Here is an 18467-nt window from a genome sequence, read left to right as displayed (position 1 = left end):
TTTCCTTTTATTACAGTGGGATAGTTTAAAAAACGTTTAAGTCTTAAAAAACTAAACTCACTCAAGAAAATGTATTCAGATTATGATATCACAAAGTAAAGTTTTTATTTTTTCTTATTCACCAAATCATGTGCGTACAGGGTGTGGCCATTCACAATATTGTAATTAGTTATATTAATTCAGTTATATATTTTTCTAAATTGCCTTTATTTTTTAAACTGATCAGCTTTGTTTCATACATTTGGAAACAGAAAGAAGTGACTTTGTTCTTCTTTAAAATACAATTCAGCCCATGGGACAATATAACCCTGCCCCCAGACTATCACTCCGTTGACTGCAAATGAGCAAGTCCTGACTGGTAGCTGTTTGTCTTTAACTATTGTCTGACTTGAACTATGTAGATCAAAAGAGATCTGGCTTATCTCATGATGTACTGTATGTCTTTCCTAATTGGAAGAGAAATATGACTTCGATATAATTCTAGGCATAATTCTTGCACTGCTTAAGATGGCTACAAGTTGGAGTAGCTATAATGGATATTGCTTTTAAAAGAAGTTTAATTAATCTGCTTGTGGATCAGAGTTCAACAAGCTCAGCATCTTTCTCTCCTGCTACAATTAAACAGACATCAAACCCTCCATTGACCCAAGACTTTCCTCTTTTACCTTAAATGTTTGGTCTTCCATCTCTGGCACTGACCCTCCTGCTTCTATGTGCTTTTTTTTCTCCAACCAAATCAGAAGATGTTGCTGCTCTCTTCCCCTCCCACCTGTCTTTCTGTGTCAAATAAAAAGGCAACTGGAGACCCTTAATCACATTAAGACACCAGGTCAAGGACCCTCCGGGCTCTGGGCCAGACACCAGAGAATGCTACGGAGCAGAGCAGCTCCGTGGGATTCTACAGCACCTCTTAGACCCAGAAAGCTTCCTGCCTTGTTCCAGTACCAGAGAAAACTCAGCCAACAGTCTTTAATGACCATAGACCCTTTGTCTTGACATCCCACGTCAGGAAGGTCCTACAAAGAGACTCTTGTTTGTCCATCTGAGCAGACAAACAGGCAGCTATCAGAACCCCCTGCAGTTTGCTTATTCCCGTGGAGTTGGAGTTGATAATGCCATCATACACCTGCTTCACCAAACCCACTGTCATTTAGATAAGGCAGACAAGCACTGTGAGGATCACGTTCTTTGATTTCTCCAGTGCATTCAACACAATTAAGCCTTACTTATTTTGTCAGAAACTCCATGAGACCAAGCTGGAGGCATCAACAATTGCCTGGATCAAAGAATATCTGACAAACAGACCACAGGTTGTTAGACTGAAGGGTCAGATGTATAATCAACTAGTCAGCAGTACAGGAGCACAGCGGACAGTACTTTAACCATTTCTTTTTATCTGTACACCTCTGACTTCCAGAACCAGAGTTGTGTCATCTTCAGAAATGCTCCACTGACTCTGCAGTCGTTTGGTCCAGATACGCCACTGTGAAGCCATCTACAAGGAGGGACAGAGCAGGCTGTACTTCTTAAGGAAAACTTAGGCCCTTCGGCGTTTGCAACAACACACTGCATATCTTTTATAAGTGTGTTTTGGAGAGTTTGATCTTATCCTCCAATTATTGCTGGGGTAACAGAATCATAGCAAATGACTTAAAAAAGCTCAACAGGCTGATAAAGAAGGTTCTGTTCTAGGAACTTCTCTGGTACCTCTGGAGATGATTTTACAAAAAATAAATCTTTAAAGTGAAGAACAATATGGACAACAGTGAGCATCATCTTCAGAAGATTGTTAAACAACAACATAGTGTCTTCAGTAAGAGGCTTCTACAGATCTGGGGCAAAACAGACCACTATATCCACAACAACTCGGAAAAAGATGGAAAAAAAAATTGAGTTACAACATTTAATCTCTCTTTGGGATCATTGAAGTATTTCTGAATTGAACGGAATCATTTACAAATCCAGGTTTCTTAGCTCCAGTCTGCAAGAGTTACTGCTTGCTTTGCATTTTATGCACTCTGTTGAGAGCGACTAAAAGGGTCAACAGAAAGAGCGAATTGTCAGAGGAGCTTCATCCAGGCCCCGGGGGAACTTTTGATCTTTTCGTATCACCCTGTGCTGCTGACTTGCATTAGGGCGTTCTGTGGCTGAATCGATGCCCTCCAGGGATGTTTTAGCTGGTGTTTTATCACAGGATATAGAAGGGCAGAAGAAAAGGATTACATTATAGCTGTGATCTTTGTGTGCATGTGTGTTGATGGAGGAAATTCAGAAACACTGAATACAATCTGATGCCAACTCAGGTTGTTGATTCTTCTTTAACATATAAGCAGTACAGCATATCTAATGAAACTCGCTTGTTTAAACTTTCATTTTAATTTCTGAAGAAAAAAATCAAAAAAGAAATTATGGTAATAGTAAAATTTTTGTTTTGTTTTTCTTGCTTTACCCACATTTCTATTAAAATATTTTACTCCAAAGAACTGCAGTTCTTGCCTGTTTCATCTTAGTTTTCTCCCCACCACCCCTTCTTTCATTTATAATCCTGCGCCTGCTCTCACTGTGTGCGTAGGTGTAATGTATCGGAGCGCCAGCACACAAACCGGCTCTCTGGGAACCCAGAGGCAGTTGCACTTTAGATGCAAGCAGGCTGGTTTCTAAAAAAGAGGGCTTTAATATTATTACCTTTCTCTATTTCAGGTGCATTGCCGTCCACTTCCATGCACTCAAATATACAGCACACATTTTTTAAAGTATCATCAGAGATGAAAGCAAATACTTCTTGTGCTGAAAAAAAACAACCAAGGTAGCAAACAGCTTGGCTCCTGTCCAGCAGGGTAGCAATATACAGCAAAATATTAATAAATTCAGTTTATTTATAAAGCGGCTATTCACAACACATGTCATCTCAAGGCACTTTACAATTCAACTAGATCAAACAGTCCAATTGGAATCAAAGAGGAAAATCCTTTATTTCCCCCTTTTTTCAGCTTCATTGGCCAATATGTCCATATAATACAAAGTCTTTTTTCTCCCCATTACTACCTTACTGCCCATCAATAAACTTTAACTGGGAAGAATTTAACTTAACCGGTATTTTCAACTCTGCAAGCTCCACCACATAATTACTAGTTTCACATTATTAAAGTTGCACAACAGTAGCCTAAGTATTTCAAGACAGAGCCACATGTCTGGGCATTTGTATGGGTACATTTTAAAGTTTGTAACTATGAGTCCTTGTTCTTTTTTTTTTTTCTCCAATTATTCTTTTATTTTTTGCTAACAATTACAATGTAAAGTCCAAAATAGGGCTACTTATGCTCTTCCCACAGCAGCAGTGCCTGCTATCTTTGTAGGCTGTAATCATGGAGCGTGCAGATGTGTACCTGAATCCCACCAACCACCAGTTATCAATGGGCAGTGTGGTGTAGTATCAGCTCTTGTATGATCAGTGTAAAGGAGGGAACAATAATGGAAATGGCATAAATTATCTTTCATTATTCTGCATTGTTTAACAGCAATGCAGGACAACTTCATCCACAGCAGTGCTGGGGTTTCTTTCTGAGAGAGTGTGTCATCACAAATGTTCTCCAGTCTCACTTTGATGGGGTCTGAAACTTTCTTCTAAATTTAAAAGGTAACCCTATCACCAGTAAGGGCTTATACAGCCAGGAGACAAGGTGAGCGGAGTTGCGCTGATTGGGAGTGGGTATGGTCTGCACAGGTGGAAATAAAGAGCACTCAGCTCGCCAGTGGGGATGAGAGCAGAATGTAAACATCAGTAAACAGTCAGGCCATAATCATAACAACCTCTCTTAGGGCATTTATTTCTTTGGTGAATTTCTACCCAGGGTTTCTCTGTAGGTATTGCATCTTTATTTATTGAGAGGATGAGGTGGCAAACAGAGGTTAAAGTCAACTAACCTTTCGAAATCCAACTAAGGAAATATAACCCCATTATAAGAAATTTAGGAACAAGTTAACAAGCTTTAAGAGTAGAGTCCTGCGATCGAACATCAAGGCTTTGATGTTTCAAAAGCCAATGTAGTGCTACCAGTTAATTATTAAATTTAAAAAGACTTTATCTAAGTTTATATTGAAAAATATATTTAAGTAACATTGTATTTGCAGATGCATCCAAACTACTGTTCCTCCGCTGTTCAGCGGGTGTGACAAATGCGTCCAATGCTGAATAGGTCCAATCTATCAAACAACCAAAGCGTTATATTAAAGATGGATTTTTGGATAGTCAGATGTGACAATCATCCAGTTTGACTAAAACAGCAATGGCAACTCCACGTAAGATTAAAAAGGTTAAAATCTTGCTAAATACAAGAACGAGTAAAAGAAGGCCGCAATTCTGTATTTTGAGCACAGGTGGCAGTATCATTAAATAACACTATAATCCCTCTTTAGGGCAAAAACTGTGGCTTGTTAAAGTGAAATAAAAAGAGAGACCTTTTTGTTTTATTATTATTATTCATGCTCCCAGTGTTTATTTTGCGAAATTGGAGACTTCTGACACACACATTATGCATAGCACTATTTATTTACTTTGCTTCTGTATTTCTGCAATCCGGGCTTTAGGTATGGAGGGTCAGTTATGTCCAGAATTGCTGGTGATTTGTAAATGAGCAGACTCAGCATAAAATGTGACTTTTTTTGCAGCCAAATGGCAGTACAGTTTTTTATGGCATTTGTCCAAGTTTGAGGATTTCTGTTTGGTTTGTTAATTTCCTAAAGGATGTTTATCAGTCATGGAATGGTATTTTGTTCCTAATTTTCTGACATTCTAAGAATATGAATTTCACTTTATAAGAAATTATTCACATTATCGGCTGTCCTGCTATTGATCACGGTATATTGAAAAAGTTAAATATTTTTTTTGTTTGCTATTTGTTTGGTTTTTTTCCAGCTACATGAAATTTTCTCAGTTTGGTATTAAGTTTTTTTTTTATGTTGCTTTTAAATCCTTTTCTTTGAAAATAATAAGCTGTGCAGAAATTAAACATAACATTGAAATATAGAAACCACAAAAAATACATATATCAAGAGTTTGTTAAATATTGATCCCATAAATAATATTTGGAAAAAAAGAGTTTTGAAGGGAAAGCAAGTACATTTCTGCAGCTGTGAGTGTTTTCAGAGAGGAAACAAATACTAATAAGAGTTCAAGAAATTCAATGAGAAGGGTGATGGTGGAGCCGCATCCTGCATTTAACAGACTAAATCTTTAGATCATTGAAATGTTGCCCATAATACTTACTTTCCCTCTACTTCCATATCCTTGCTAGATAATCCATCACACTCCTTTACCCAAAAAACTAAACCACTGGGGTGGCTTGTAAAGCTTTTTATATTCAGGCCTAAACTGCTGTCAGATGGCATTTTGATTGAGCTGTCAAAAAATGCATGGCACAGTCCCCACAGTACTCGATTGTCATGCATGTGGTTAAAATGTGATTTTCCCTCAGGAACACCAGTCTGGTTACAAAGGGTTTCAATCTCAATGAATTTGGTCGTGAATTTCTCTTTATCTTTGCTGTTTCTCTTGGATTCCCCTGACTCTACTGCCATAGTACATCAAGACATTGTCATGATGCTTTTTACTCTAAATTTGACATTTATACATTACAGCTTAACCAGTGTGGGGGGAAAAAATTATCTCTATTTGGAAATGTGCTGTTGAAATTATACAGTTATGTTAGAAAGTCTACTTTATAGGAATAATTAATTTATTGAAGTTGCAGTGTTCCCATTATAGGCATACTGTGGACTTAACCCTCCTAATGTGTTCACTCTCAACCCCCTAATTACGTGTTCCCAGTCAAATTTTTGGGTTTGCTTTAACTGCTTTCAGATGAACACAACCAGTCTTTAAATGTGATTTTTAAAATTAACACTCTTTTATAAAGATATATAAAAGTAGATGCCTTTAAGTCATGTGTATGCATTCATGTGTGTCTTTTTCATTTCATGCTGTGGTCAGTTTAAACTCCACATATGTGACAAAATTAATTAGAACGAAATTGGAAAGCAGTGAAAACCGGAAACTGTTCAGATTTGACCTGAACACAGCAGTAAGGAACCAGTCGGCAATAAGGAACATAGATACTTAAATTCGATTATGTTTATTGTGGTTACCAAATACCAAAATGATTGGTTTCTATGAGATGTTTCAACCTAAAAATGATGGATGCCAATCTCCTATTAATATTTGTTTTTCAAACATTAATGTTGTTGGTTGTAATATTATAAAGACTGACAAGACCAATGGATTCCAACAAAGAAATAGATACACAAAGTAAAAATTATTGTGGATTTTTTCTGACCCACAAAGACCCACATGTAGGTTTAAACATTTTAATTACCTACACGAACAACAATACTGGATAAATCCCTTTGACCAGCATACAGCATAATCCTGCCTGGTTATTTTTTCTGATTTATTCACACTAGACAGAAATATGTTTGCTTTTACCAACATTGCAGCTTTTGAGCATTGTCCACTGAATCAGTTTCAACAAAACTGAGCTCTTTAAGAAGATATTATCGTTAACCTACTTTATTAAATCGAAAGCACGTACTGATATGTGCTTAACCCTTTGTAAGATTGCTGCTTCCACTGGTGTCCATACTCGGATGAAAAGACAACAGTTTCAACTCTCAAGCATGCTGTGCACTTGTTTTACTGCCAGTGTTTGTTACTGAGGCGTTATGGAGATGCTTAAACTCAAAAAAAACCAAAGAGTTGGTGGATTATTAAGAAAGCAATCACTTCTAGAAAGCTCTGAATTCTGAAAACATATGTAGGCTGTTTTTAAAACTGGGCCTGTGTCAGAAAGCTTGAATGTTGCTTTAAAATTTTCCCAAGGACTGTTACTGGGATATCTGATCAGAACTTGTCCAAGAAGCCTGCGAGTTGTTTTATAAAATATAAATCTTTAGAATATTAAAGATATAAAATTTAATGTGGATTTTCCCTTTGCACAAATTAATCTATGTGATTGTGTAATTAATAAACAGTAACTTCTTTTCTAACTTTTAAAATATATTGTCTTACATATTTTTAGCAAAATTACTTTTTGGTTAACCAGTTATTATATTACCAATCACATTTTTATTAACTTCAGTTTTCTGAGAAATATCAGTTGAAAGTACTTGTTGCTATAAATTTTATAGTTGTTAAAGTTTTTCTTGGGTCTCTTCTTTCATTTTCTGTATTTCAGTTCACTTTCAAACTAAAGCATGTGCTTCTCAACATGTGGTGTCAGGATGGTGCCTATTAGATCACACCTGGCTAAGCAGCTAGACAGTAAATTTCACGTGAATTCCCTTCCGGTTTGTCAGCAAGTCTGTTTGAGGTGTCATCTCGTCTAAATGTTGTTTGGGTTCTTTTTCCATTAGGGAAATTGAAAGACTTTTATGTGATGTTAAGTTGAAGTTGTGCTGAATGGAATCCTCCACCACCTGTCTGGTGGTTTATGTTTGTTTGTTTATTTCTGCCTCCCCTTATGTACTGATGCCTCCAACATCTAATGCTGCTAAAACACATAAACATATTGTTTGAGCTCAGGAGAGAGTCTGCATGCCAGGTTGACTAAATTCACAAACACAAAGGCACAAGGAGACTGTTAAACTATGTTGCATTGGCATAATGATCTATTTCTATATTTTATCTCATTTTGTCCGCCTTGCTTTCCAACTTAGTTACTTGGGTTTTTAACCTCAGGTAATTGACTGCTTAACATTTCTAAGCTTTGACAACACACAGCCATCTCCCTTCTAATGATTCTGAAAAGAAAACGCCTCTGGTGCTCCTCATCTTCTGGCAATTTACGATTTTAATAATCTCATCGCTACCGACGAGGGATGGCTGGCTAATGTTTATTAAACACACATTTCATACTTGTTCAGGTTTTCACTGCTTGAAAATGTCTCTTAAATGTTCTTGCAGACATTTCTCGTTCATTTTCTACAATCTCTGTTCTTTCTTTGATATTTTGTTACTTTGTTGTCATATTTATTCCTTGGTTAAAAAAAAAAAACGTTTCCGCAAAACTACACTGAAACATAGCAGATGTGATTTGTAAAACTTTGTCAGAAAACTTTTGGTTTTGATAACTGGTCTTCCTTGAGTAAATATCCAAACTCATGCATGAGCAAAACTGCTGGATTGATGCTTTGCCTCAGGCACAGAGCTTAAAAAAGGTCCTAACGACTTGTTTATAACTTATTTGAGTAAAAAACTCTGTTTTTAGCACTTTTACTATATATTGTGCTTGTTACTGTAAGATACCAACATTTAAGACCAGTATACCCAGACTGTGGAAAATCTGGATCTTAAATTAAATGCACTTTAAATTGGTTTTTGTTTTGTTGTCACAAAAAAGTAGCATATAACCCCATTATTATTTTCTCTGTGTGTAATTTTTTCCATATTTTTATACAAGGGAAATACAGAATTTGTGCTTTGAAAAATTAGGCATAAAATTACTTTGCTCTTTGAACAATGTTAAGATTAGGCATCAGTGTAGCTACATAAATATTAAAAATAAAACTCATGGTAGCAATATCAGGAGTTGCGCAGGTTTTAAATCCAGACTCTCTCTGCCATTTCCTGTTCAGGTACAATCAAAGAACACCATTCAATACTGTGATAGATATTTTTTTTTGGATGTTCTGCTGCACTAACCACAAACAGCTTTACCTTTAAGGTTTTATTGTCTTCATGACTTTGAAAACTTGCTTCTCCAGATTCTGCTGTTGCAGGACTTCACCGTTTTACTGTGTGGAAAAGTTCTTACTATTCCCACCTGTGTGGCCCAAACCTCCTTTAAGCATATTACTGCCACCTGAAGGGCTGGAGTGAGAAAGTCTGTTTTACTTTTTTTAATTGCTTCTGCAATCTTGAAAATTGCATTTTGTTAAAATGTGATTAATTGTACCGACCCTTCTGTGATGCTTTGCTTTGTTGATGTGTGCATTGGGAAGCCTCTGCATGCTTACATGTACTCACAGCTCATTGCCTGACATGTTAGACCATAATCTTATTGGATTTCTCTCACTACAGAAACCTTAAAACTACTGAATCGTAGAGTCCATATTTGTTTTTATTCTGTGTAGAAATGCAGTAAATAAATGACTATATAACTGAAAAGTTTATTTCTTTAATTCAGTTCACCACTTAAAAACAAATATGATTAATTAAACACAGACTGTTGTTTTCAAGCCTTTATTTTGTGAACTTAGTATGTAGTATAAATAAGCATTTTTCTCTCATAGCTAATGAAACCACAACAATTAGGATTCGAATATTACATTATACCAATAAAAAAAAGAAAAATCAAAAATACTTTAATGTTGTCTTTTTTTCAAAAGGTACTTTTAATCAAACAGACTAGCCTTAACATAAAGCACATTCTAATTCACTGAATGGTTTAGAAGGGTGCATCGTTTGTCCTTGACGAATGTATGCATAACAATTGTGCTGTGTTGTTCATACTGGACATGAGTTCAATAATCTTCCTTCAAAGGGTGAGTGAGCATTTGCAATCTATTAGCTATCTATTTGTGTCTCTGGGCCAGCATTGATAGAGAACTCTGATCCCAAATTAAACTGAAACACCTAAGAGGAAAGGTTAAAGTCCAGATGTAATCAGGTCAAGATTACTTACTATTTAATATTGGAATAAATTAAATTAGCCATGTCCTTCATTACCAGTCAGGAGCAGTGCTCTAAATCAATGTGTAAGTCCTCTGACATTTGTTTCTTTAACGGTATTACAGAAAAGGAATATGACTTTTGATCATTTTATTTTCTTAGAAATTATTTAACATGCACAAATTAATTATGAGGAATATAAACAGAATGAATGTTTTTATGTTCAGCTCAGATACATATTTTGCTCACCACAATCTCTCTAGTTGAAATGCTTTTTTTTCTCCATGTCTGTACTGCCTGTCAAATCATTTTACTGATCTGTGGATCAGGTCTCTTGTGATAGGAAATACACATTAGTACATCTGCTGATGAATCTTCCACCGGCTATATCCTCTGGGTACCTGCAGGCAAAACCTATTTATTGATCAAGGACAAAAGTAAAGAATTTAAGTACCACTGGGTTATTGACATTTCATTTTCACTTTGCATCGTTGCTGCAGAAAAATACCACCTGAAAGTTTGCATGCTATAGAACTTGCTGTTCCAATGTTTAAAACTAGGAGACTAGGCTATTTTGGGTATTTTCAATTAGTTTTCATTCCAGGTGGTAAAAGTAAAAGCAACCTTTTAGCTAAGAAGCTATTTCAAAAGCATTTTTCATGGTTTGTGTTTGGATTTAAAATGCATCAGTATTTCATTTTGTGTACTTTTTATATCTCGGATATTTCAACCATAGTTCCTTAAATTATTTTATGCCTCTACTTTTTGGTTGTAAGTTGGCTCTATGCATAACTTCACTACTTCGGGAACTTAAGGCAACTTTCTATTGGATGAACTGATTAATCCAGGTGTGTCTTACCTCACTAACCATGGCCAGATACACCTGGATTAATCAGTTCATCTGTAAGTCGGCCTCGGCAGATGGCCGACACACTGAGCCCGGTTGGTTCTTCCTAATAAAAGGGAGTTTTTCCTCTCCACTGTTGCTACATGCATGCTTAGTGTGAGGGATTGCCTTTGAGTCGATGTGGTCAACTGATTTTCCTTAGGTAGAAAACTTTGAACCAGTCTGACTGTATGATCTGGTTGATTTGTCTCTGTAAAGTGCCTTAAGATGGCATGTGTTGTGAATTTGTGCTATATAGATAAACTGAATTGCAATTGAACTGAATAACGGTAGACTTTAAGTTATGAAGTTTTACAAATAACATCTACTGAAAACAGATTAGTACTTACATCTTCGAGTGAACAAAATGTAACACTCTGCATCTAACTCATGAAATTGGACTGCTTAATAAACGTAATGAAATTTTGTTTTAATCCAGTCTTATATATGTGTATATATATATATATATATATATTTTTTCTTTTTTTATATTTTTTTATATACACATACTATACAATTGTTTTAAATTTATGTTGTAAGAATGTTAGCAAAAGGGTTTTTTGTAAGCATGTTACTCAATTGTATTTTTTCATAATTTATTTAATTTAAAATACCAACTTTGCACACAAGTGCCTGTCTAATTATATTGTTTTAAAAATTTGATCTGATATTAAAAGACAACAATTAATCAATTCTTGACTGATTTTCTTTACAATGAACAAACAGATTCTTGTCTCTTGTAATTATGTTTCCCAGTGAAAACCACACTGTTAAGCTTCTTGTCCATGCTTTATTATTTTATGGCAAAAACTGGAATAAACCCAATCTACTGCAATGAAAAGCTCCTTCAAACCTTAAAAAATATAATGATTTGACTTTAGTTTTTATATCAAGTCAGTGGTGGAATTAATTAAGTATGTTTATATTTGTCATACAAAAACCACCTTTTGATATTTGGGGGTGTTTTTGCACAAACTCCTGAGACGACGATGCTGATCTAAATGACATGATAATTAAATCCCTTTGACTTGTGCGGGGGTGATAAGCATGCTAGCTCTAATAGGTACCAAGAAATTGAATTGCCTGTTATCATAATGAGTCCCACAGTTGCCAGGTAAAGGATAAATAGTGCTATTATTAAAGAGGCTTTTGTAAAACTGGTCAGGGCTGTTTTAATGTGGGGGAAACAAAATGAATTTCTTGTAAGGAAAACTTAAGCAAAGTCTAAAATACTTAATCAGACAACAATGAATATTTGTTCTCAATCCATATTTCTTCGAAAAAATGCCAAAGCTCTACTGGATAAGGTTAGATTAGACTCATTGTATTGTAATGTTTTCACATTTCTTGTTTTGATGCAAATGCTCTTTTCCTGATGCTAAATCCAGTTGGCATTATTTTCCTGTTTTTTGATCAGATATACATACAGAGTCGGATTAAGATTTCTATTTTTAAAGTCAGAAGAGTTTTCCTTTATTTTGTTATATGTATTTAGCTGTTGTTTGATTATAATGGTTATTTAGTTGTTATTTCGTCTTGGATATTGAAATTGTTTCGTTTTTACCTTTCTCTTTTTGTTCTGTTAGAGTTTGGCTGAATATCTAACATGTCTTGCTTTCAACCAAACTCCTTCTTTAACTCACAAACGCAAAAGTTCAAAAGCTAAAAGGAGTCTTCCGATTGTACTCTGCTCATTAAAGATAGATTTTTAAGAGCAGCACCCGCTTTTATCCTTATCTTCAGAGAAGCATGGAAAGGCATGGTGCAGCATGTGTAGCATTCCTTATGATTCGAAGAATTTGAATAAGGCCAATCTATATGCTAACTCTCATATTTCCAGATTCATTCCCCCAAACACTTCAGCACAAAAGAGTTGTGCACTAGAATTAAATTTGAAATAATAATTTTTTGTTAAATCTAAAGTTACTCCATTTGATGGTTCTCAAATATCTTCACAAATAAAAGCCTGTAAAGTGTTACACGTATTTATATTCAGTACCTTTCCCCTTTGGAAGAATCCAGTTCAAATAAATTCCTTCAGGAGTTACCTAATTGGTTAACAGTCACCATTATGTAGGGTTGGCAAACAATCCAGGGACAGAGGGGTGGAGAGGATTTTGGCTTTGCAAAAAATGTGATTTTATCAGTTAAGTAGGAACAAGTAGCAGGTACCAGTTACAATTTGCATATTTCTGGGGAAATTATGTATAACCGTATTGCAAATTTAGACCCCAAAAAATGGTGCATTTAATACTTCCATACAAGGTAATGGTGTTTTAACTGTCATGGAGGGAAATTACCATAGACTACACGTTTTAAGAGGGATTAAAATGGGAAAACAATGCACAATGAATGAATTACAATTTTGTGGAGTCTAATACAGAACTAAGACTGATTCTATAAGTATTGTTAGAATCAAGCTTTCAGTCCCTTTGGATACAACAACTGATGAACACAGATTGATTGCTTAAGTTTCTTTTACTTAGTTTTTGTTTTTGGCTCTGCTGCTTCTACAAAGATTTAAAAGGAGGCTATTTTTAAATACGTAAGCTGGCTGCACAGATTAAGTTTTGAGCTGTACTTTCTTGCTTAAAAAACATCTTAAAATGCATTTCATGACAAGCATGCACTATTAAAAAAAACATTTGTACTTGACACTAATCGGTTACAGCCGCAGCTGGTGGAACAGAGCATTGCAGCTGTACAAACCAGCCATCAACTGCCCAGAAAGTAATGTATCTAAAGCAGTTTTTTTCAACCCTGGTCCTTAAGGTGCATTCTCCTGCAAGTTTTAGGTGTTTCCCTGCTTCAAAACACCTGATTAAAGTAATTACAGTTCAACAAACCCTGTTAATCTGCTATCAACTGATATCGGGTGCGTGAAAACTGGGAGAGATCCAAGATAATTGGCAAGTATGCCTTGAGGGCCAGGTTTAAAAAATACTGCTCTACAGGGAAAAAAGCCCCAGGAAAGTACATTTACCCAGATAAATAAGTGTTGAAAAACGCTATGGAAAAGAGACTAATATTTACAAACGAAATATTGTTGCTCCATGTTTCTCAAATTATTAGCAGGTTGTAATATTTTGCTAAATAGATATTAAATAATTGAATACATTCTACTTGATTATATAAAATTAGATATCACTGTTATTTATCTCCCTCTTCCATTGTGTTTTTTTTTTTTTTTTAGATGAAAAGGCCTGCCCCTCCAAAGATTTCAAGTGCCGTAACGGAAAGTGCGTGGCCCCCATTTTTGTCTGTGATGGTGATGATGATTGTGGGGATGCCAGTGATGAGGAGAAGTGCTCAACTCCCAGCTGCGGTCAACACGAGTTTCGTTGTAATGACTCTGAATGCATCCCTGCCCTGTGGAGCTGTGACGGGGATCCAGACTGTAAAGACAAATCGGACGAATCCATGGAGCGCTGCAGCCGCAGGACGGAGCCTCAGAAACCTCGATGTCCAGTTGGGGAGTTTCAGTGCGGCAGTGGAGAGTGTGTACACATGCATTGGATGTGTGACGGAGATGCAGACTGCAAAGATAAATCAGATGAAGCAAACTGTCGTAAGTCAGCTGTGGCTGTATCAGTGTTTGCGTAGTTGGACTGATGTGTGGGTTGATAAATGAATGGGGAATACAGCCGGATGATAAAAGGATGCTGATGTTGTCGTTATAATTGCTATCAAACAATCTCTCACAGACCAAATTTATTCTACTAACAACAATTGTCTGTGTTGCCACAGGATGATATAGTATTCCCCCAGGCACGCCAGCAGACAGCGCTGTTTTGGGTAGTTAGAAAAATGAATGAAATAGTCCAAGTACTGAAGGCTAACTTTATTAAATAAAAAGATTATATTGTTTATTTTAGAACAGCGCATACATCATTGTTCTATTTTCATGAAGATATTTTCTGATGCCAGTGAAGCATTTTGAAGTAACACATCTTCATGATGTTTCTAATTCCAGATTATGTTCTTCAAATGTAGTGTTAAAATGTAATTTATCTGCTCAGTGCACAGCCTCTCTTTGAAGGGAAATCCATTGTTGTATAGATGTGATATCAGTAGGAGTACATGACATGTTATGGAACAGTGCATGTGCGTCACTTTCCTTCACTGGATGGCTGCACATCAAAGACTCACCTTCAATTAATCGTGAACAAAGACCGATGACAAATGTGCCACCAAATGACTGAAGGAATATCACTGCTAACTGTATCACAATGATCCCTGAGAGTGTTGCTATGCAACCATGTGATCCTCACAAACTGAAGAGGAGCGTCACGTTCAACTGTATGTGTTTTCTGAGTGTGTGTGTGTGTGTGTGTGTACGTGTGTGAGTGGGAAGTGAGGGTCCTTCATCCAGCGAGACCCCATCTGGTCTCCTCTTCACACTCCCACACACCACTCAGTGAGATCACAGCGGCTTCGTATGTAAGACATGATACCAGCACAGTGATGAATGCTTGCACAAAACTAAGACTAATCAGGAGTGCAGAAAGCAGCATTGCGGAAAGAACGTATCAGTTCTCACAGGTTGCTGATTTGCATGCACATTCAAATACTTAAGATAAACACATAAGTGGAATGGTGAAGAACTTATTGTCTTGCTTATACACCTAAGTTGTTAGATATTGTCTAATCATTTTTTTATATTCCATCAATACACCCCTTTTTCAGTAAGAGTGTAAAAATGTAAATACATATGATAAGGACTTCAATGTAAACGTGGGAAACGATAGTGACACCTGGAGGGGCCCAATTGGAAGGAACTGACCCCAAGTTCTGAACATGAATGGTGTTTCATAACAAGACTTCTTTGCAACCCTCTGATTGTCCATAATTCAGACCATTTTCAAGCATAACGTAAGCCGGAGGTCGATGATCGACTTTATAGTCTTATCTTGGAACCTTCAGCCACAAGACTTGGACACTTGGGTGAGGAGAGGGGCAGAGCTGTCCATCGATCACCACCTGATGAATAAAAAAAAAAGTGTCACTACAGTTTGGCCTTAATAATAATAAAATGGCAGAAGAGATTGAGGATGGCATTGTTGCACAATGCCTCTCAGTCTGCTTCAGAGTTCAGTTTATCTAAAATATTCCAGAGATTTTTGTTAAAACAAACATCTTGGTGGCCTAATCTTTGATAATTGGGTTTAGTACTTAGGTTTTCTCCTGAAATCAAAAATTATAAATCTTTAGTCTTAAGGTAAATATAAGATTCCTCACACCATTTTACAAACTTGTTCATTACTGGTGACTGACTACAAGCAATGATCTGTATACTTCATAATACATCTGTCGTTATGGCTGCTCTAAAACATGTTTATAGAATAAACAGTAGAGGTGAAAGCACACAGCCTTATGGGGGGCCTAGTAGGAGTCTATCTAAAATCTGATAGGGTATTGTAAATGCTCTTCACTGTGTCTTTCTTGTCAACAAATATCCAAACAAGCATATTATAACTTGAAAAATACTGTTTGTGAAGCCCTCTGGTTAAAATCTACGGTCAATTTGTAGTGAGATTCTAGGGAGAACCCAATGATAAAAGTCGGACACGTGAAGGTTGGATTCTCCACTTATCTGCAAACTGCTAAGAATCAAAAAGATACTCAAAACATCTGGAGTTAGCCTTGTTCCAGGTATTACAAAAAGGAGTTTTTAAGATCTGACAATGAAACATAGGACTTAGTTAGTTGACACAGAATTTCATTACACAGCTTCATGCATTATGCAGTCCTTTGGTTTTGCTAATTTTACAAAACGAAGTCCTTACTTCTAATTTGTGGTTTTAAAAAAAAAATGTTTTAAATTATGTTTATTAAAACCAGATTAGCACATCACTGTATCTAACATATGCCTGAATGTTCTTTTTTTTGCTTTTTGTCACAAAAAAATGTATAGTCTTTTTTAATCTTTCATGCCTTTAACTTAACTTAATTTAACTTTAACCTTCATATCTTTTCATATTTATTAAGCATATATTCAGTTTTGAATATGTAATAAAAATCCCCAAAAAATCTACTAAACCATGGTTCTAACAAAGTAATACATTCAAAACTGTAAAATAGATTGGACTGGTTTTGATTTGTGATTTTAAGAAACAATCAACTTAAATCAAAAACTATCTTTGTATAATCATAAAGTTATGTTTTGTTAATTAGGAGGTTTTCATGTCTTTGCTCAGATGACGGTTGATGTGGTGTGGTTGTGTTGCGCGTGTATAAATCTGTTTTCCTGCTCTTACACAACATGAATGTGGGTGGATGGAGATTTATGTAAAACAAGATTTAATGGTTTGAAGTGTCTATGTAATGTACATCAGACTAGAGTAGTTTAGGCGGTGGCATTATTTCATTGTCAAACAGAGAGGTGGCCTTCATCACGTACCGTCTATTTGGCCCCTTCACCTCTCAGGGAATCTTTCTACTTGTCTTTTATTGGTTGCTCGATATTTTTGGGGGTTAGTTCAGAGACATTTTGTGACAAGTAATGGTCAGAAGGGTGAGGGGAGGTTAATGTAAATGAGGAATGGTTGGAAGCTGATATTCTGTGCTGCCAGCACTTCCACAGATGGCAATCTGTTATCATTACTATTCATCCTTAGGAATTATCATAATTAGCTGAGCTCAGATCTTAATGATTTGGCTAAGAGAATCAGCACATTTTGTGATGGAACCGGATTATCTCTTGCACTCTGTGCTTGCTTAGGATTAACATTTGGGTTTCATGTTGAATTTTTATTTGAACGGTTTGAGTCAGTGTGCCTTGGTATTCACTGGATTGTAAACACACCTTTCTGTGATAATAAACTATGTCTATTCGCTTTATCTTTCTTAATGTGTACTCTTAAAGTCCAGCTTTTTGTCTGCTTTTTTCCCCAGCTTCGTAATTACAGTCATTACAGGTGCCTACTTTCTGTAGTCTCCACACTTATTGATCATGTCTGCCTCCATGCTTTTGCAGAGCTGGTCTAAAACACAGAACATAAATAATTTAAGAGCCAGTTGAAAAGATGAATGAGTTGAATAAATGCTCTATTTGTTGTTAGAGCAAGACCAAACGAATATCTGCGTTTGCACATTGAAACACCACCGTTCTCCGGGGGTTCACTGGATGTGGGTCTCTTCCATTCATGGCGCACATAGGTTTTTTTTTTTTCCTTTTATCTTTTAAAGGTATCTGTGTTCAGGTATTGGGAATATTGCTTCATTTTAGATTGGAAAACCCTCAAAGTTGACATTTAAAAGAAACATATGTAACACGTAACTGAACACCTTCAACAAGCCAGCCATGTTTTTTTCTGCAGTAAAGATGTTAAGACTCAGCTAATTGCTCTTTGTGCTCTTGTTTTGTGTTCATGCACCTCAGCCCTCCTAACATGTCGACCTGATGAGTTCCAGTGTGGTGACGGCTCCTGCATTCATGGCACCAAACAATGCAATAAAGTCCATGATTGCCCAGACTACAGCGACGAGGCTGGCTGTGTAAACGGTAACTTATCACATGCGCACACTCTTCCCAGTTAGATAAATGTTTGATTTAAATCCAGTTTCTGCTATAAAACTGAATACAGCCTCTCGCCAAACAGGAATACAAACTATGGTTTCATGCAAAATTCTTCATAATGTATTCAGTTGTTTGATTTAACTTTACTTACCATAAACATTTTTTCATTTAATGCTTTAATATTTTTAATGAGCTCCATCGGGATATGCTGCATAAGCATCTCAGGTGGCTTTGCTGCTTGATTCTGCTGCTTGATAATCTTGAAGTAATAACATTTAGGAGTGTAGAAAAATAATATCTGATATTTAGTATTTACTGAGAAGGTACCCAGGATACACCTTTAGACTAAGAAATGTGCTAAAGCGATACCATAAATATCTTACTAATCCACTTAAAAC

The 18467-nt window shown here is 36.1% G+C and overlaps 1 protein-coding gene across 4 annotated transcripts in view; it reads left to right on the top strand.

Moving 5' to 3' along the window:
* The window catches only part of LOC107097923 (low-density lipoprotein receptor-related protein 8-like), a 204339-nt gene that overhangs the window by 125559 nt on the left and 60313 nt on the right, over window positions 1-18467 (top strand). For all 4 annotated transcript variants that reach the window (XM_015395281.1, XM_015395280.1, XM_015395279.1 and 1 more), the window contains exons 5-6: window positions 13744-14118; window positions 17932-18054. In XM_015395281.1, coding sequence (XP_015250767.1) covers window positions 13744-14118; window positions 17932-18054 — 498 coding nt within the window. The remainder of the gene's footprint in view (window positions 1-13743; window positions 14119-17931; window positions 18055-18467) is intronic.

Source organism: Cyprinodon variegatus, unplaced genomic scaffold (genome assembly GCF_000732505.1).
Source record: "Cyprinodon variegatus isolate N-32 unplaced genomic scaffold, C_variegatus-1.0 Scaffold733, whole genome shotgun sequence".
Lineage (NCBI taxonomy): Eukaryota > Metazoa > Chordata > Actinopteri > Cyprinodontiformes > Cyprinodontidae > Cyprinodon > Cyprinodon variegatus.
This window is presented reverse-complemented; position numbering and strand designations above follow the sequence as displayed.